This window comes from Harmonia axyridis, chromosome 7 (genome assembly GCF_914767665.1).
Source record: "Harmonia axyridis chromosome 7, icHarAxyr1.1, whole genome shotgun sequence".
In the NCBI taxonomy this organism is placed as follows: Eukaryota; Metazoa; Arthropoda; class Insecta; order Coleoptera; family Coccinellidae; genus Harmonia; species Harmonia axyridis.
The window spans coordinates 8,163,119-8,184,176 of NC_059507.1; the positions used below are offsets into that span (position 1 = coordinate 8,163,119).

Below are 21,058 nucleotides of genomic sequence, written 5' to 3' on the forward strand. Positions count from 1 at the left end.
CATTAGAAATAAACACATCTTCAAATGTCTTTGCCCCCTAGGTTTCTCAAGAAATAAAGATTTTATGTTTTGGAAATCAGATGAATATTTTCTTCTATTTCAACCGCAATATATTTTTTTATAGAAAATCTTTGTTTGTTACTCTTTGCTTTTTGCAAGATGAGACAAAATAGGAAAAATGAGGAAAAATCTAAAGAGTTGATAGGAGGCGCCCAGACTTTTGACGATGTGTGTATATATGTCGAATCAATAAAAGCAGTGGCGTCGCTAAACAGGGGTGGGTCGAGTTGCCCGATTTTTAGTTGAAAGTAGGGAAATATCTCTGTGGCGTACCATTTTTTCTTCAAAAATTTTGGACCATAAAAAATTAGTGGAAGTGTTTAACTGCAAGAGGTGAAAAAAAGGGGGACAAATTCAGAAAAATATTATAATTATAAATTTGTACATACAATGTTGACATATAGACTAAAAATGAATGTCAAAATGAACTTTATGGCATATTTCGATCATGCATTCGTTGATTTGCAGAAAGATAAAATCTTTTCAACTTCAACAGGAGTCAAAAAAAATTTCGATTTCCTCGAAAGATTTACCTAGTTTTTTTTTCCAATAGGAATAATAAGAGGCAATATAAGATAAATTTCATCTTATTCTACGTATAAAAATTTCCTGCAAAACACTAATAGTTATAAATATAAGCAGATTCTTCAAATTTCATAAAATATCAGGAAATGATTCTTAAAGCATTTTACGAAGAATTTTTGTTGATATCGCTCGTAATATCTACAAATAACACATAACTGTCAGTTAGTGTTCTACAAATCTCTCACACTCACTTGTGTAATATGACAGGATTCTGTCTCATATACCAGAGGCGCATCCACAAGGGGTTATAATATGCATACACCCTGCCAGGAAAATATTTTCAATTTGTACTGAAAGTAATATATTTGGCATAAACTAGAGAAAAACGATAGAATAGTTCTGACAGTTTTTGAAAAAGGAACATAATTTCTTATCGTTCGCCATATTACCATCACTTAGCCCCTTGGACTCAATTCTTGGATGCGCCGCTGTTTTCACTGAGCACTGAATCTCAATATGATTAAGGATTTGAATGAACTCAAAGTATGATCTTCCAAGCTTCCTTCTAGAGATAAATACAGTACAGAATTGAGAACATTTAAGTCTTTCAAGAGTTTGTTAGGTGGACTAATCCTAATTGGTAAAAGTCCAAAGTTAATTAGAAAAAATACTGCAAGACCGATAAAATCTTAAAGTGCCACGCAGCATTTTAACTATTATCACAAAGGATTCGATTCCATCAGGTACATAGCAACACTCAAACTATAATGGTTTCCCAGTCTCTACTACTACTGTTGACATAGTGGACATCTTTGGTATCCTCATCCACTTTTATATTGGGATGACCGTCAGTCTTTTCTTTCACCAGACTTTTATTCTGGGGCATATTAACATAATTATCAGATGACTTAACAATGTCTTTGTCACTACGCATTGAATCGTCACATATGTTTGGTGGCAGGTGATATGAAGGGTTGGCAAAACTGTAAGGTACTGGGCTTGTGCAGGGAGTTCTCCCATTCTCTAACATTGGGGCAAGTTCTGGCGAATTTTCGTCATTGTCGTGACTGTTTCTTCTTTTGGCTTCGAAAGTAAACACATGTTCTTCTCCTGGTCTTGGGCTGAAGATGGTCGGACTCTTCATGCTCAAATACCCAGAGGATTGCTCTAGTTCGTTGACGTAGTGCTGGGGAGATGACAGGTTTTCGAAGTTGGGTGGACTGACCATCGCTAGATAGTCATCTTGTCCATTTTCTAGACGCTGGGTGTTCATCATCAGGTACGGGTCGTTGAGATCGATGTAATGCTGCAAAAAACATTGTTTAAATAAGCATAATTAACTGCATTAACTTAAATATCTTCAACTCAGACAAGGAAGAAGTTGAAACTTTTTGTTTTTATTGTGGTTTTTCAGACCTAGACCCATATCTATAATTTTCCCAAATATAAACAATTATTCAATGAAAAAAACATCCAAACTATGACACAACCTCAGAATGAATGAAGTACTGAATCCTGTTAAAAGGTTACTTTACACCACTATCATAAAGTCTATTGTAGCTCCCATGGGAGCTGCACCATCTACAGTTGGTCTTCCAGTTTCAGAGATCTAATGAACTCCAGTGTCTAGTATCTGGGATTACTTCCAGAGGGTTACATCCTTACTCCTATAAATTTCTCGTTCAAAGCATTTTCTGCGTAAGCTTGCAATGACTTTGCATTCTGCCCCCACAGAATCTGCATTCGTCAGTTTCTGATAATCCTATTATCATTAGGTACTTCCTAGAGTGGCAGTGCCTTATGAGGAAGCCAGTGAGGATTTTCTTAGCGGAATCTAAATTTTTTGCATCTTGTAGAATTGTAGTTCCGAAAATTATAATTTTGGGGTGATCCATCCCTGGTAGAATCCCCTGGAGTATTTCTCTTTCCTCTTCGTTTCCTTTGATTCCCGAATGTCCAGGAGTTAAAAAAGATTAAAAAGACCCTATTATTTCTGTCTAATTCTTTAATTTTCCTTCGGCACACGTCATTTGTGATGAAGCTGCATTAGTTATAACGAATACCCTAAACCCAAGAGAAAAATAATACAGAGGAGCTATAAATTTAATTACCTTTCTGACACTGTCTTCAAGCATAGATCCAAGCCGTTCTGCCAATTTTGTGAAGGACGGCCTATTCATTGGTTTCGCAGACCAGCAATCCAGCATCAGGCGATACCTTGAGAAACATAGATATTATATTAAAAAAAACTTACTATCATGATAATCAAAAGATCAAGGTTCAGGCCTGTGATGAAAATTTGGTATTTACTTAAATAATTCTCGTGATGTAACACTTACGCTTCTTTTGTTGCAAACTCAGGCGATTCCATCCTGTAGCCTTCAACAAGTTTGGCATAAAGTCTTTCATCAGCTTCCATTCCTGGATAAGGTGTTCTAGCGAGAGAGAAGAACTCCCAAAGAACGATACCAAAAGACCACACATCGGATTGTGTGGAGAAAACTCGATCTCTGATAGATTCAACTGCCATCCATTTCACTGGAAGGGGACCCTAAAAACGATCCAAAGATCTATAATAACCTTCTACACTTTAGTGAAAATTACACTTACATCACTATTCTTCTTATAATTATCACTCTTGTACATGCTTTTGGCCAGTCCAAAATCACAAATCTTGACCACGTTGTCGTCTGTGAGAAGGATGTTTCTGGCTGCTAGATCTCCGTGGAGAACTTTCCTTGAGGCGAGGTATTCCATCCCTCTGGACACTTGGAAAGCCCAGGCTAGGAGATCTTTAGTTGCTATAGGCCTCACAGTGCCTTTGTAGTCTGCTTTGTAGTTGCTACGCCATTCGGGCTGAATATTATTGCCGCTATTGGAAGTTAATCCTTCCTCAGCTGAAACTGAAATCAGATATCATTATTTTCACATAAATTTCTAAAGTGACACCACTACAGTATTACATAAGGTGTACAACTTTGCTTCCGCAGTTTTGCAATAGATGGCCGTAGCGGTAAGTGGTAGTCGAAATAAATAGATCGTAGATGTTATACAATAAGCTTAGGTATGTGTAAACATAATGCCATTGAAATATAAGTCGATTTATGTCTGCATCAATAAAATTATTCTCGATTAAACATGTCAGTTTACAATCCAAATTCTCATCATTTGCGGGAGGTTTTAATTTTCTGCTTTAATATGAAGACTGAGGCTTATTGAATGCTCTCAAATACCTTTGGCGAGGCCGTTATTAGCGAAAGAACGTGACGAACGCTTCAAAAACGGTAATTTTGACATCGAAGAACAGCATGGCGGTGGAAGAGCGAATTGGAGGCATTACTTGATCAAAACTTGTGTCAAACGCAACAAAAATTGGCAGGATCATTGGGAGTGACGCAATAAGCCAATTTAAAACGCTCGAAAGTCATGGAAATGATTCAGAATCAAGGAAATTGGGTGCCATACGGGTTGAAGCCCAGAGATGTCGAACGGCGTTTGTTTACTTGTGAACAGCTGCTTGCTAGGCTCGAAATCATGGGGATATCTCGGCCATGCTTCCACGTCGACGGCCAAACCGAATATTCACGGTTCTAAGGTCATGCCCATTATTTGGTGGGACCAGCTCGGCGTAGCGTATTATAAGTTGTTAAAACCGACTGAAACAATCACAGGCGATCGTTATCGAACTCAATTAATGTGTTTGAGCCAAGTATTGAAAGACAAACGTCCGCAATACAACGAGAGAAATGATAAAGTGATTTTGCATGACAATGCTCGACCCCATGTTGCGAAAGTGGTCAAGACATACTTGGAAACGTTGAAATGGAAAGTCCTATCCAACCCGCCGTATTCTCCAGACGTTGATTCCTTGAACTATCTATTGTTTCGATCAATGGAACACGGCCTGGCTTACCAGCACTTCCGGTCTTATGGAGAAGTAAAAATTGGATAGATTCGTGGATCGCTTCAAAAGATGACCAGTATTTTCAACGCGGGATTCGTACTCTTCACGAAAGATGGGAGAAAGTAGTGGCCAGCGATGGATAATACTTTGAATCATAAATGTATAACCAGTTTTTTACAATTAAGTCTTGAATTTCGAAAAATAAACAGCAAAGTTGTAAATATTTAGAATCAATGTGTAGTGACTCTAATTCTAACAATTATGAAGCTCAATCAAAAACAGCTAGTTGTTTTTTAAATAATGAAAAATATAAATTCAAAGAATGTAATTTTCTGGATGAGATGTTTCAAACTCACTTTGGTCTGTATTGGGCGTCATACTAACAATAGTAGATTCTGTCTTTGCTGTATTACACAGTTCACTGTCTCGTCTACTGTCTACATTGGATTTACCACTGTTGCTTCTGAATGAGAGCGCTGCATATTTCATTGGATATGCACTGAAAACATACAAACAATCAGTATTCACAAAGATTAATTTCAATATTTCAAATTTTCATTTGTGAGAAAGTGCCAAAAACTGACCATGTTACGTTTTTCCGAATTCTCACCTTTTGCTGCTAGCTAAAGAATAGCTTCTCTCCAATATATCTGCACCTATTGAAAAGTCTATTCTGCCAGTTTGAGGATCTACTTGATTTATATAATTATCTCTATGTCTATAAAGGTAATTATGCAAATTTCCGAATTTGCAATATTCGACTATCACTAAAAGTTCTCCTACAAAGAAAAAAAATATTTAATGATATATCCAATTCGATCTAACCAATTATCTTACTTTTGGCAACATTTTTTGTGCAAGCACCTAGTAAATTCACTACATTGAGGTGCTTCCCTAGATGTACCATAATTTTCAATTCTGAAGCTAGTGCTTTGACGTAGGTATGTTCGGCATTTCGTTTGACCATTTTTACAGCCACTGTGGTGACAGCTTCGTCTTCTAAAATGCCCCTTGCTTCACCTTTCATTACCACACCGAATGCACCAGCTCCTAATTGTTTTCCTGAAAAAAAAATGAGTCGAATAAAATTCAGAAATTAATTTTATAATTGCTGAATTAATTAATATATTCTGGTTTATCATAATATTCGGTTGTAGGGTAGAGATAAATTAAATCAATTATGTTGTTCTGAAGATTGCGCTCGATTCTTAATCATGAATATTGATGATTAAGGAATAAATGCTGCACCTATATTACTTTGAAGATTCTTAGAATGCCTGAAGCAAGTTACTTGACGTCATTCAGTAAAAATGAACTGGTAATACCAAAGCTTGGAATATGGATTAGTTTTGAGAAAATTGTTTTCTCGAGAACTCTTTGACGTGAAGATCATCTGATGAAATATTAGCGCTTTATTTAAGAAAATCTTTGTGGGATATGTACCATTTAAGTTCAAACTTTTTTCAGTTTGAATATGTGAGTAGTTTTTGGTTATTATTGTTCATTATTGCTGTTGAAAAGCTAAATATTCATTGCTGATAATTGAGTCGTTTACTTCAATATTAGATGAAAAAGTTTTTGAAAAAAATATATAAACAGAATTAGCCTAATGCATTATTCAATGGAAAAAATTTGTTGATGTGCACATAAAGCGAAGCATTGATTGTGGGCATAATTTATAAGCTGCTAGGAAATCATGAAAATAACTCAGTTGATTTTTCATTTGAATGAATTTACTAGAACAAAAAGATAAATTTCAAAAATTAACAAAAAAGCAGATATTTGAAAATTTGTGCAAATTATTAACGTATATGATCTTTTTTTGCCTGAAGCTCTAGATGAATATCCTCATTTTCTCATCGTCTTAAGTGTGGTGAACCCTTCAGGTTTTATATTAACTTTCCTCAATTTTCCAAAATTTATATTATAATCTTCATTCTTTTGCATGAATTTTCATTGAAGGAATTGAAAGGATAAAAAAGGAAACAGAGGACATAAAAAACAACATATTATGTTATATCGAATTACTATTGTATTTTATGGGATACACAAATATGGGTGACAGCTGAATCTTTTATTGAGTTCAATTACGAAGAATCAGACTCGTTTGTACCGAGTACTCACCTAATTTCAAATTCTGTATAGGAAATTCCCATTTTTTATCGTAAGGTAAAAGTTCAGCTTGATCGTCTATTCCAAGCTCTGGGTTGAGATTTTCCAGTTGACCTTTCTCGAAATTTGCTAATCCAGCCTCCATTAGGACTTTCTCCAATTTCTAAAAACAAAGATCATGTCAAGAATTGCAAGGACGATGAGAAAATGGAATATACCTTCTTCCTGTTGTCCTTGATGTAGATTATGATGCAGGCTGAGAATATTGCAAAGATGAGGATGCCAATGATAATTATGTACCAGTGTTTTCCAAATTTATCTATGAAAAATTATAAGTGCATTTAATAATTGGTTATGAGCAACTTTTAGAGGTTTCTCTCCAAATTTACTGATATTTAAATAGATGCATCAGATGCATTGTAGGAGGTCTACTCACTTTTGAAAGATAGTACCATTTCCTTCGATTCACTGCCTAAAATATTCTTCCCTTCACATTTGTATGTTCCTTCATCTGGAGGAAGAGTATTTGCAAATATCAACTTCTGATTATCATCTTCCATTGTCATTCTAGACTCAGAAGCGTGGAATAATTCGTTATTCTGTAAATCAAGTAGAAGATGTTAATTAAAATAATTCACATAATGAAAAAGGAGGAAATCACTGACATGAAATCAGGAGCTTTCGAGCTCTCGTTCGCTTATTTCACCCTTGGAGGATATATATAACTGTATATAGATAATTGGAATGCTATTGTTATTTTTTTGCTATATAGGGTGATTCACCGCGATGGGCTAGTAGACGTTTATGGAAAACTAATCATAATTTTGTGCTGAAAATTTGCATGTTAGGGTTTCGACCAAAAATGTACAGGGTGTTTTTCAGAAGATCTTGTATTCAGACGACTCAAATTCATTAAATTTCAAGGTTTTCGAACTAGAGCCTATGTTCTTCATTATTTCAGTCAATTCTACTCATAAAAAGGGGGTTGGTTACTTAAACAAACCCTATACCGAAAATGAAAACTTCGAAAGTTATCGAGAAAGAACTTCAAATGAGAAAAACCTCAATTTCTAACTGTGTGCAGTAGTCTACACAGAAAGGAACTAAAATTCGATCTTTCGATAACTAAATTTGACATTTCATGAAGCACAGACCAGAAGTCAGGAGCTTTTGAGCGCTTGTGCATTCATGCGTCAATTTTGCACTTGGAGAACACAAAATTGTATAAACACATATATAATATTTGATGAAGTATTTTCCTCATTTTTTCCTTACACTGTTTGAATGTTCTACAGTTTCAACGATGTTACCCACTTGAAATTTTGCACAAAGCTTGAGATTATTTTCTTATTATTCATAATTCGATAATTACAGATATCACTACCAAATGAGAATTCTGTTTGGGTAAAGAGAGCTCAAAAAAAATGAATTCATATCGATTATATTTCAACTTAATTTATACATACCTTGAACCATGTTATAGTCGGCTTAGGCAAGCCTATGAACTCACAAACTAGCTCAAGTCTAGCACCATAAATGATTTCAACAGTTTCATTCAGATTTGAGCGGTTTAAGGTTGGAGCCATGGATCTTTCAACGTGAAAGGATATATTTCTTCTTTTGATCTCTTTTTTTTCTCCATCTTCAATATCGAAAAGAACACATGTGTAGATTCCATTGTCTATGTGCGTCATATTGTGAATTGTTAACAGAGATCTATTGCTGAATTTTGTATGGCTCCTCTGTAAGGTATATTCTGTAAAAAAAATGTATATTTTACTAGCTAAAAATGAGATTCTATTATAGAAATAAGATTCTGAAATGAAATTGAAGAAATCGAAATATGAGATGTGTATTTTGATGTTTAAGATCAATTACTGATTTTTTTCATGTGCCGAATTCCAGAACTATTTGATTTCTTTGTAGTCCAAAAGAGAAAAATAAATATGAAATAAATATCTATTATACTCACTGTTGTTTGAGATTATTTTCTCGGAATTTCTTCGCCATTCTATTTCTTGTGAGAAATTTTGGACATAAGCACCACAAGTTAATGTAACGGACTCTCCTATAGCAACTAAAGCATTGTGTCCTTTCTGATCATAAACGACTTCTTCATCTAAGCCGAATATGTCGAAACCATTCTTAACATCTGTCGAAATATCAATTTTCCATTAGTTTATGAACACTTATGATGAAATATTTGATAAAGACACATTTGGTTGGGATAAAAGGAAAACAAAATGATCCGATGATTTTGAGGATCAAAGTGAGTTCTATCAATATAAAACCAATTTTTTTTTACTAACCGGATACATATAGTCCAATCTCCTTAACGTCCTGCCCTTTGGAATTGTTAGCCATGCATCTTATAACGCCAGATTGTTCAATTTGTACTGTCATATTAGAAATGAACTTGAGTCCATTTTGATGATAGCCAACACTTTTCAACTGAAAAATTAGAATAATTTAGGCCTCCTGATTTGAAGACATAAAATAGGTTTATGGAATATACGATATTGGCAAGGATATTTATTGGTATTGTAGATATTTAATGTGAGAAACATTGTTGTATTGTATTCGAAAAAATTCCTTGGATTATCATCAATTTATACTGTTTTCGTTATTTTGATTTTTTTTAAAGTTATGTTTCTTTCCTAGCCTCTATAAGAAGTGTAAAGCTTATACTAGGAATTCTCAAGTTTCGAGTATTCTGTTAGGTTTATTGTTTATGGATTTGACTTACCGCAACATAGGCACAAGTGTTGGTCAAACATGGTCTGAACTCCCAAAAAATCACAGGCTCAGGATAGGCAGCCACAGTGCAAGTCACAACAGATTTCTCATTTTTCATTTGGAAGTCTTTTTCTGAGCTCAATTCAATCGTAGGTTTATCTAGAAAAAGCATAAGGAATCTAATGAAGAATATTATGTTGAATATGTCTGTCAGGAATTTACCAACTAAAAATGAATATTGAAAAATAGTCAGGGAAAATCACCACCACAAGGTGAAAATTAGAATATATATTAAAATTACTGATGGCTGATAGGCTCCACAAAATAATAGATTTTCAGTTACACACTAATGAGATATGAGACAAAATAATCTTTTATTGATCTGACTTACCTGTGACGTTGAGGAATAGAGTAAGGATCTCAGTGTCATATTTGTTCTGGGCTACCAACGTATAGTTCCCAAAATCTAGTATGGTGATATCCTTGATCATCAGAAATGCGTTTTCTGCCGATAATCTAGTTTCATATTTATTGGAAACTCCTAGAGGGATCAGTTCGTTCTTGTTGTCGAGCCTAGATGAAAAATTAATAGGTTGAAAGATCGGTAGTTGAAAATTTTCCTTTTTTATTTAACATCATTATAAAAATTTCGATCTTTTATCTCAAAAAGGTCTCCAACTATTACAACTATCCAACTATTGCATCTCTATGTGAAATTACAATACCTAACAACTGGAACTTCTGAAAAACTGTTCATGTGCTAAAGGAAGAAGAATAAAATGTTTGATTGTAGTTACCTACATTGCTTATTTGTATAATATGCCGATATCATATCATATTAATCTAAGTAAACATTGCACTTTTCGACACCGAAAGATGTAAGGTTCGATGTTGATTCTTGTTACAGTTGCCAAATGAATTGGAGAAGTTTCCGAAATTCTACAGGTGCAATATAGAAAATAATACCTATTGTTATTTGCCGTTTTCCTTATCTGTCAGTATTTTTTCTTGTCATATGAACACGTCGAAAAATAATATGAAACGAATAATAGAAACAACTTTTTTGGATCTTGTTGTCACTATATCAAATAAAACAATTAAACGTACACTGGAAAGTGAAATGTCAGTTGTTATGTTTGGAGTACAAAATATTTTTTCACAATGTTAAGTACCTGTTTGACTATCACAAAAGAGTTATATATTTTTTCCTGACAGAAGAAGTTTTAATTTATTCATGTGAAGAACATATTGATTTTTTTCAGTTTGTTTTATTGCAACCATAAAATTCGTATGAATTTTATTGAAATTAGTTATTTTCTACCGGGTGATCCGATTGTTTTGAACATCATTGGTAATGGAGGAAAAATATGCTACTATGTGAAGAGGATATCTAATATTTTTACCATGTAATATTTGGCTCTGGATGAGCATCGATGTCAATTCTCCATTGGACAGATGGGGCTCCTGCTTCCTCAGAAATTTGGTAGGACCCATTCTCCTCAATGAGACGAAGGAAGTGATCGTTAGAATCTGAAGAAAAATATGTTAACTATGACACAAATTTAATGAAAGCTAATAGGAAAATAACACAAGAATAAGTGAAATTTTTTTTTTCTAATTCTTCAGATGACTACATCTTAGTTAGAAAGATTAGATGAATTTCAAACTTATCACCAACTGATATACTTTTTGAATATAATTGAATGGTCAATATAATTACCATAAATTGTCAAATCGATGCTATTTTCATTGGTGTGGTCCTGATTGTCACTAGCTTTACACCAATATCTTCCTTTATCCCTCAAACTAACATTTCTAATGGTCAGAGTTTGAAAATACATATCAGAATAGTCTGAATCTCTCTGCAGAGGAGAAACCGACATTCTTTCCTGTGAAATAAAAAAAATCAGATTGGCTTAAATCTAAGCGAAAAAATAGTGTTAACTCACATCAATTTTTCGAATCGGAGTCTCCCACACAATTGTGGTGTGGACCTGTGATTTAATCATACATTTTAGTTCAACTGTATCACCTACAACGTTGTGCAACTTTTTATTCACTTCTTCGATGAACGGTTGAGCCAAGGAATCAGTTATAACTAAAATCAATAAAATGATATTGAAAAAAGTGGAAATGAAAGACTAAAACCTCAGGAGATCTCAAATATGCATATCAACTTCATTATATGAAATTTTCAATGTAGAAGTAATATTCAAAATGAGATTGAAAAAAATTGATGTTATTATTTCTTCTGAGGTGTTAGTCTGTTGAGTAAGAGCAAGACATTTAGCACAGATCACCACCAAAACTGGACACCGATTAATAAGAAACATAAAAGTAGTTAGACAAAACACACCAATGGAAAGAAGAAGAAGGAAGAAAAAGAGAGAAAACACTGTAGAGGAAGAAGCCCCACGACCAAAGTTCCACAAACTTACGGTTCATATGGACAAAATAAGCAATTTCATATTCTTGATCTTTCCAAGTTAATCTACAAGTGTAATCTCCAATTTGACTCAACTCAGACGCGTAAAATGAAAATCCAGTTTTTGGGTTGTATGTGAAATTTTCAACCTGAAATACAATAGAACATTTGCAGAAATCGCAGCAATAATCTGTTGCAAAATACAATTTTTTTGGTTCTTCCGTTCAATGCCGATCCAAATAAGTTATAATCGAGGGATGTATAGACAACCAAGGGAAATGTATTTATACTACTCTAAGTAATTTAAGGAACTTCAGAAATTTTGTTACCGTTTCAAAAGTAGCTGATTTTTGTCTTCCAAATGTTAATTTATGATAAATCAAATGTTTACTCTTTATGTCTGAATAGTTCTTTTGCTCCTCGTTTGATAACTTTTCCAGTTTCAGACAAGTTCTTGTCGTTTGCGTTTCTAAGAATTTGGATCAGTTAATGTTTTACGTTCTTTCGATCCAAAATCTGAAAATTTGTTTTGCAATAATGCCTAGACGTTAACTTAGTACGGATGAAGTGGACGCCAAAGAATACTCATTCTTAAAGAATGGTTGGAAAAAGTGGAAACTTTTGAAACAGTTTCAAAATTTTCTGAATTTTATGGACCAGTAGGTAAATATTATGTATTATTTTAATCAGAAAAAAAAGATAATCCATTCAATCAACTAGAAAATTCATTGATTGCATTGCATTCAGTTCCTTGCTGCGATTTCCACTTGTGAAATCCAAAGTGAAAATCACGTACTTTCTTTCTCCATCAAAATTGGGTAGTCAAATGTTTGATTTCCTCTGGTGAAGTAACATCTGAAGAACGTCATCTCCACCTGATTGGTAGCATTGGTCAAGAATCCATACATTCTATTGTATTGGAACATCGTACCGTCCTCGTATAGATATCCTATCTTAATCTGAATTTCCTATTAAAATACATTCCATTCTAAGCAAATGTTAGTAACCAGGCAATCTGTGAATCTTTCGGTTGTTACGTTATATACAATCCGAAAGTGGTTAGAGAATGATACTTGATAATTTACAGTCATATTGCAGTGATATCTTGTTAGGTTGATACAGTTCTGTTCTCTTCAGGTTATAACGGGTGTTTTTTTCGAGGTATATAATTTTAAGTTGGTATTTCTGTTCAAGATGGCGACCGATTCAACAGCTGTCAAGTGATTTATTCTCAGTTTGGTTCGGCAATTTATCATGAATAGACTCACGCCCGAACAACGCTTGCAAATAGTGCAATTTTATTTCGAAAATAATAGTTCTGTGCGGAATACGTATCGCGCACTACGTCCATTAGCGATGAAGTGCACTTCTGGTTGAATGGCTACGTCAACGAACAAAACTGCCACATTTGGAGTGAAGCTAATCCTCAAGTGTATGTCGAAACACCGTTACATCCAGAAAAAACTGACTGTTTGGTGCGCTTCATGGGCTGGTGGAATCATTGGTCCGTACTTCTTCAAAAACGATGATGGCCAGAACGTTACAGTCAATGGTGATCGGTATAGAGCCATGATTACTAACTTTTTCATTCCTGAATTGAACAACCATGATGTCCAGGAGCTGTGGTTCCAACAAGACGGCGCAATATGTCACACAGCTCTTGCCACAATTGATTTATTGACCGCCTAATTTCACGTTTTGGACCTGTGAATTGGCCTCCAAGACCTTGTGATTTAACGACGCTAGACTACTTTCTGTGGGGCTATGTAAAGTCATTGGTCTATGCGGATAAGCCACAAACTCTTGACCATTTGGAAGACAACATTCGCCGTGTTATTGCTGATATACGGCCACAAATGTTGGAAAAAGTAATCGAAAATTGGACGTCCAGATTGGACTACATCCGAGCCAACCGTGGCGGTCATATGCCAGAAATCATATTTAAAATGTAATGCCACAAGATTATCTTGCGGATAAATAAAATTCATATCAATCGAATAACCCATCGTTGTTTTATTGCAATTTAAAGTTCTATAGTTTTAAAAAAAACACCGACGGTTGAAAATATTCAGAATTATTCGATGTTAAATCAAGAGCTTCCTTTCTTTGAAAATTTATCAGTTATTCTTCAAGAAAGCTAGATGTTTTTGACAGGTTGTTCGCTCATCCAGATCTTGATCCAGTCAAATCACGATATTCTTTCAGATCAAAAACAATGTATATTAAGTATCAAGAATGCTTAACATATTTTGAATACACAAGACGTTAATGATATTGACATTCTTTTCACGATCTCATTATGTTTTTCTTTGATGAATACATTTATTTTAACCTTATTACTGAGAAGTCAAATTCTTGGATTTTCCGAGAACCAAATGCGACAATTCTGCTTATTAACGTAGCCATACCGAGGTGAGAATGATTTCCATCACTGAAGATGATTTTTCCATGAAAATCCAGATTGTTTTGATGCATTTTGAAAGTCTTCACGACGACCAAAATGTTCTTATTTAGTTTTGCGAACGATGTACTGCAAAATTTTCAATTTTTAAAGTGAATTTTAAGTGAATGTTGAAGTGTGTATCGTCCCATTTTTAGTAGTGGCGTAGGTTTTATTTGTCAAGTGTCAAAAGATAACAGCTTCAAGAGTGACAGCAGCCCAGATAGCGAGCCATTAAAAATGAAAAATTTCATTGGAAAATCATTCATATTAATATCTATAACATTATTATTTATAGTATTAATTGAAACCATGTTTCATCAAAAGTCATTTTCTCTTGAATGAGATTTTACTTACTCGTGAGGTGTCTGAAGCTTTCAATTTAATAAAACGTTACATAATAGCATATTTTCTGAGAAGATACCTACGTAAGAATTCTTTGGATATAACCACAATCATAACTATTCACTCTATAAAGATTGCTAAATGAGTACAGACAATTTCCCCAATTTTATAGATCAGGTTTTGTTGGGATGGTTAACTTTCATTCAGTATTGCAGTTATGATGCAGCACAGAAAATGACAATAAATCAAATCAGATAAATCACAGTATCTGCAGTAAATTTTACTCAAATCTCTTGAAATATGTGTTTCTCTAAAATTTAGTCTAGACTCTAGGCAATTGATAAAAATAATAGACACGGTGATTCACCGGGATGGCCCATTAGACGTTTAAGGAAAATTAATCATAATTTTGAGATGAAAATTTGTATATTGAGGTTTGATCTTTCTCCCAAATTTTCAGCTCAAAATTATGATTAGTTTTCCATCAACGTCTAATGGGTCATCCCGGTGAATCACCCTGTATGTAATTTATACGAAGAATATGGTCTTGAATTTTTCCTCAGTAAACTAGAACTAAACCACGTATAGGTAAAATCGGTGGCATTATCACCCAAAATGTGCATGCTTCAAATATTGCAGTTGTATCCTGTTTCCTCTATTTTTCGTTCGAAACTTTGAGACGTATATAAGCTATTAAACCACGGAGGAAGCTAGAAAAGTTTCGATTTACATTGAATAAATGCAATTTTTATTCGATATCGTATTATTGTTATCTTTATCGGTTGTTACTTGCGGTATTGATACGGGAGGAATATTTACAATGGAATTAGTTCATTAACTAGACTCCTATTGAGTTTTGTGGCAAAGCTATGGATTCGAATACTATCTACAGCTATGGAAATAGACCGAAATTTTCGATTTTGATTAACAGGGTCGACTTGATTATTTCTGACTGATGGCAATTTTATTCAAGCTTTCGAATTGAATATTTCGAGTTTTCCTCACCTAAATGAGACAGAACAAAAAACAATGACAATACACTTACATATTGAAAAAAAAGTATGTCTTTCGTACATCAATTGATCAATGTTGATTATTGACTGAATGGGTCATAGTTGATTATTGCCTCGAGTGAATGAATAATGAAGAAATGAGTAACATAAATAAGTGGAGGATGAATCATTTCCAAGATATTTCGCATTGCAATAAAAACTTTTGATCTAGAAAATTTCGATGTGAATGAAAATAAAAAACATCACTCATATCTTCAAATAACATATCTATAGCATTAGATTCCATTTTCTAGTAATGACTTCGTCCAGATATACAGGGTGTTTCCTAAACATGCGGCAAAAATTCAGGGGGTTGTTCCTTGGACTATTTTAAGCATGTTTTGTCCTTGGATGATTTTTGAAAAACCTCTTTGTTTCGAAGATACAGGGCGAACAACATTTTTCATATTTTTAAAATTAATAATAGTTTAAATAAAATGCGTACCGCACTGTGTTTACTAAGTAGGTACAATTTATTTTTAAATTTGTTTAACAACATTCCAATTACTAAAAACGGCCAGTTTTTTGACTAAAAATTGATAAGTGCAGATGGTAAAGGAATACAGATTAAACACGGTTTTCATTTGAATTCGTTTGCTGGGTGTAACTTAATAAGACATGATCCTGGTGTTTTTGAAAGGGTTCGGCAGTCAATGAGGAGAAGATTGGATGCTTGTATGCTGGCTAGAGGTGGTCATTTTCAACAGTTTTTGTAGGTTGAGTTGAATTTTCATGTAATTTTTCATAATAAAATGTTATTATCTGAAATTTTGTTTCCCCTATATCTTCGAAACAAATAGGTTTTTCAAAAATCATCAAAGGACAAAATATTCTTAGAATAGTCCAAGGAACAACCCCCTGAATTTTTGCCGCATTTTTAGGAAACACCCTGTATACCAGATAAAATAAGTAAGTAAATCAGATTCCATAGAAGCTCTCTTTTCAGACGATATTTATAAGTAGGTAAGTATTTGATAAATCATCCCATTGACGAGCTCTTCATTGAACCTCATTATTTTTTTGTATATTTAATTTCTCTCTAGTTAAGAGTTCAAACCAATCATTATCGTAAGCATTAATTGTCATAGGTATCTGAGCCTTTATGAGAGTATCTGACTAGTTGTAAGTGCATATTTTTTGAGAACCTCCAACAAATGAATCTGTATTTCTCGTGTTCAGCAAGTGGAATCATTTTATTTAGGACTTAAAAACATATTGGACAATGCAGTCCTAATATTATATAAAACTCTCATATCAAATTTCAGCCGTTATGGAATTTATAATCATAAACTAATCAAACACAATGGAAAAAAGTTAGTTTTAAAAAATTGTTGGGTTTTTCATACGAAAAACTAAGAGTTAGGAATTCAGACTGGCCAGCTCAGTCGCCTGTTTTAAATCCAATTGAGCTTGCCTTGGATATGCGAAAAAGATAGGTAATAATGCATACTGATTCGGTAGCGTCGTGCTTAGTGTTCAACTAAAGTATTATGTGCTTTTTCGTGCGATTGTAGTTGTGCTGTTGAATATTATTATTATTAAATGAATTATTATTGAATTTCATTTAGAATATGTTTCCAACTTACTTCATCTCCACTGACTTTCGTTAAGTTGACAGAAACATCAGGGAATGTTGGTCTACAAGGTATCACAGCATCGCTGTATTGTGTCACTACAATACTTTCCAGATCTTTGTTTTCCACTGAAAGATGTTCTTCATCTGAAAATAATTATTATTATTTTTCATTTTTTTAGCCTCTATAATATTCCGATAAAAATATGTTTTGAATGATAAAATTATTTGAAGTCACAGTGGTGAAAAATTCGACAAAAAAATCAAGAATTTTGTGACAGGAACATATGATATTGAGGAGGTACACCAGGAGCAGGAGTATATCAGGAACAGGAGTAAAATTGAGTAGGCAACACACAAAACGTCTTCGTGTATGATTGGTTGCCTAGAGAAGATCAGCGACCCAGACACCCCCTCATCAGAATATGTTTTCAATGAGAATTTTAGTGTTTGGATGTGATTTTCGTGTGCGAAATGGGGAAATTCGAACGAAAAATCAAGAATTTGGTGTACGAATTCTGTAACAGGAGCATATGAGATCGAGAAGGTATATCAGGAGCAAGAGGAAATCGAGAACATGGGTACAATTGGGTAGGCAAAACACAAAACACATTCGTGTATGATTGGTTGCTTAGAGAAGATCAGCGACCCGGATATCTCCTCAATCATCATATGTTCCTGATACAAATTTTTCAGTTTGGAATTGATTTTTGTGTGTGAAATGGGGAAATTCGAAAGAATAAACAAGAATTTCGTCTACGAAATTTGTACCAGGAACATATGAGATCGAGGAGGTATATCAGGAGCAGGAGTAGGATAATTGAGTAGGCAACACACAAAACACATTCGTGTATGATTGGCTGCCTAGAGAAGATCTTCGACCCGGATACCTCCTCAATCATCATATGTTCCTGATACGAATTTTTGGGTTTGGAATTGATTTTTGTGTGTAAAATGGGGAAATTCGAGCGAATAATAATCAAGAATTTGGTCTACGAATTTTTTACCAGGAACATATGAGATCGAGGAGGTATATCACGAGCAGGAGTAGAATATTTGATTAGGCAACACACAAAACACATTCGTGTATGATTGGTTTTCTAGAGGAGATTATCATCACATGTTCCTGATACGAATTTTAGTGTTTGGATGTGATTTTCGTGTGTGAAATGGGGAAATTTGAACGACTGTGGCTGATCCGTTTATTCCTCCACATATTGTTGAAGAAAATCGTGCGAGAATATCTAGGATTCACACAGATTTCTATATTTTTCTATTATTTATATACTGCTAGTCGGAACTATCCTGGCATAGATTTATCTATTATCCATCAAAACTTCACTGCAAACTCACATTCTTCAATGCAAATATCTATAAACGAAATTTATGGATAAACCCCATTATTTTCTAGAAAAAATCAGAGAATTCAAGTATAATACTGGTAGAGAAGGCACAACAAGTAGGTATCTTACCGTGGACATAAAGATATAGTTGGCTGAAATGTTGAGGACTTTCATAGCAAGTGTAAAATCCAACAAAAGGAAAGGTGATGTTCGTTATCAGCAACTCCGAAGCATATTTGTACTTATCATGTCGAGGTTTAGCCTCCCTAAATTTCACCTGAGTGTAAAATAGATATTCATCCTGAAAATAAATAAATTTTAGAATTAACTACATTGATGCGATTTGTATCAAATGGTAGCACTCAAAAGATTTTGACTCCACGTCAGGATATCAGAATAGGAAGAAAATAGAATCTCAGAGAACTGACAAATAAATGTATGAGTTGCGTCAATCACAATACACAATGTAATGATGTCAATTTTACCTATTGAATTTTATATCGATGGAATACTGCATCGATACTGGAAAAACCTTGTTATATTTTATACTAGGAATATCAATGAAAAATGTTCATTTGACTAGTTTCTGAGAACCACAAACGTGTGAAATATCAACATCAAGTTTCATAATCAGTGATTTCTCACAAATTGAACAAGTTGAACTTTGATACTCACATCTTTCACGGAAGGCGTAGACCAGCTCAATCTGGAATTACCTTCGCAGAAAATGGTGTAGTTACTGCCCTTTTCAAGAGCATCCTCCAAATGCGGGAAATCTATTTTCGGACTTGGAATTATATTCTCTGAAAAAAAAAAGTAGAGGTTGAAAATAAAACTATTATCATATTTCAAAAATTGCACAAGTGACGTAGAAATAAGGAAAGCACTGAAGTCAGGATCCTTCGAGCGTATAGTATATATGTGGTCTTCAAGGGTGCATTTGGAGTATGAATAAACAAGCGCCCATTAGCTCCTGTCCTCACATCAGTGGTTTACTTTTTTTCCTGATAATCTGTTTGAATTTTCTATTTTTCTGATGATTCTATCAATTTTTGCGAGAAGGTGCCGCTCTTCCGAGAAATAAGCAGCCTCTGACGCCATCTGTAGGGCTAGCACACTTATGTGTTGTGTCTCAACGATGTCTTATACGCTCAGAAGCACGTTTGGTCATATAATTAACAAGATAATGGTCGTTGGAGTAATTTCATAATTTACCAAATGTGTTCAATTGGTTAAAGATAGGGAGTACAATAATCTCCAAAATTGTCCAACATCATTTTGGCTAGGTGTGCACATGGCCAATTTTGAAGACAATTGAGTCTAGAGCTCTGACCCCATAGATTTCCTGATCTTTCACCCATTGAACATTTCTAGGATATTATGGGATTACGCTTACCATCATCATCCACAGACTCTAGCAGCACTTGGAGCCTGGGAATAGGAGAGATGAGAATAGGAAATCGATCACCTCATTAGGTGTTGAAGTGTATCCGAGTGAATGAGAAATAGTTAAAACCCAACACATTATTGATTCTTTCATTTTTTACAACGGTTAGATTTTCATGGAAATTACTGATCTAAACATATGCTAACAAATTGATTATTACTGAGGGTCTTTTTTTCTATGTCACTTCGTATAACTTGACTCGATATTTGTAGAAAGGAGCTTTTATGCGATGATAATCCGATCAAATATTGAACACATTGGTATAAAACTATTTCGGATTTTCCAATGTTAGATAACAGGAGATGATAACACTTTATCTCTTTCTATCCTTCAGAACAGGCCGTTCAAATTCTTTACATTTAAACTATTCTACGATCGAATAAAATGATTTCGTTCCTAATAAAAATACAATCAAGAACAAAAGGAGCTGTTACATGCGAATCGGAGGATGTATTGTTCTATCAAGCAATGCGTAGGTTTAGACTTCCTCCTGATAAAACTGTTTATTTTTTCCTCGCGCTATGCTGCTGGCTCTTTGAAACGTATTTCCATTTGTATTATTCTTTATTCGAATAATCAAATTTTGATAATCGGAATTGAGTTGATGTGTTTGAACTACAATGTTTTCAGTTCGACTCTATCTGAAGACACAGCTATAGGGATTGACTTGATATTCAAGTTATTTGACTTGAACTTGATTCGAAATGAACTCAAGTTCAAGTCAAGTAGTAGTTTTTCAATGTCGAATCAAGTATTGATTCACTAAGTAAGTACTTGACTTAACATTGAAAAACTACTTCTTGACTTGAACAAGTTCAAGTCAAGAGTTGATTTCAAGTCAAGCTCAAGTAAAGTAGCTTGAATATCAAGTCAAGCTGTGAATCCCTAGACACAGCAGAGGTAGAAGGAAGTTTTGTGATGTTTTTCAGGGAGGAAACATTTTCTATGGTGTCTTTTTTATGGTTTTGATGACTTGAACAGCTTAAATCCAAAATCTCAACCAACTGTTTTGTGCTAACGGTAATATTGCGTAATTTTTTTCGATACTCCTCTAAAATTTTCTACTGTTGTTTATGGGATCAACATGAAATTAGTA

General features: G+C 34.1%; 1 protein-coding gene across 3 annotated transcripts in view; it reads right to left on the minus strand.

The window, feature by feature from the left end:
* Positions 1–413: 413 nt before the first annotated feature.
* Positions 414–21,058, minus strand: part of LOC123684174 (vascular endothelial growth factor receptor 1-like) — a 31,525-nt gene continuing 10,880 nt past the window's right edge. The window contains exons 2-23 of one of the 3 annotated variants that reach the window (XM_045623334.1): positions 19,191–19,318; positions 18,645–18,816; positions 17,186–17,319; positions 11,776–11,911; positions 11,287–11,435; positions 11,058–11,226; positions 10,741–10,867; positions 9,729–9,910; positions 9,348–9,496; positions 8,911–9,052; positions 8,574–8,753; positions 8,068–8,357; positions 7,038–7,200; positions 6,820–6,920; positions 6,614–6,764; positions 5,327–5,551; positions 5,100–5,268; positions 4,846–4,988; positions 3,196–3,488; positions 2,925–3,136; positions 2,697–2,802; positions 414–1,891 (exon numbers count right to left, since the gene is read on the minus strand). In XM_045623334.1, coding sequence (XP_045479290.1) covers positions 1,343–1,891; positions 2,697–2,802; positions 2,925–3,136; positions 3,196–3,488; positions 4,846–4,988; positions 5,100–5,268; positions 5,327–5,551; positions 6,614–6,764; positions 6,820–6,920; positions 7,038–7,200; positions 8,068–8,357; positions 8,574–8,753; positions 8,911–9,052; positions 9,348–9,496; positions 9,729–9,910; positions 10,741–10,867; positions 11,058–11,226; positions 11,287–11,435; positions 11,776–11,911; positions 17,186–17,319; positions 18,645–18,816; positions 19,191–19,318 — 4,070 coding nt within the window. In that variant the 3' untranslated portion in view covers positions 414–1,342. Of the gene's footprint in view, positions 1,892–2,696; positions 2,803–2,924; positions 3,137–3,195; positions 3,489–4,845; positions 4,989–5,099; positions 5,269–5,326; positions 5,552–6,613; positions 6,765–6,819; positions 6,921–7,037; positions 7,201–8,067; positions 8,358–8,573; positions 8,754–8,910; positions 9,053–9,347; positions 9,497–9,728; positions 9,911–10,740; positions 10,868–11,057; positions 11,227–11,286; positions 11,436–11,775; positions 11,912–12,558; positions 12,731–17,185; positions 17,320–18,644; positions 18,817–19,190; positions 19,319–21,058 lie in introns of all 3 variants that reach the window. The other 2 variants (XM_045623333.1, XM_045623332.1) reach the window with 2 other exon arrangements.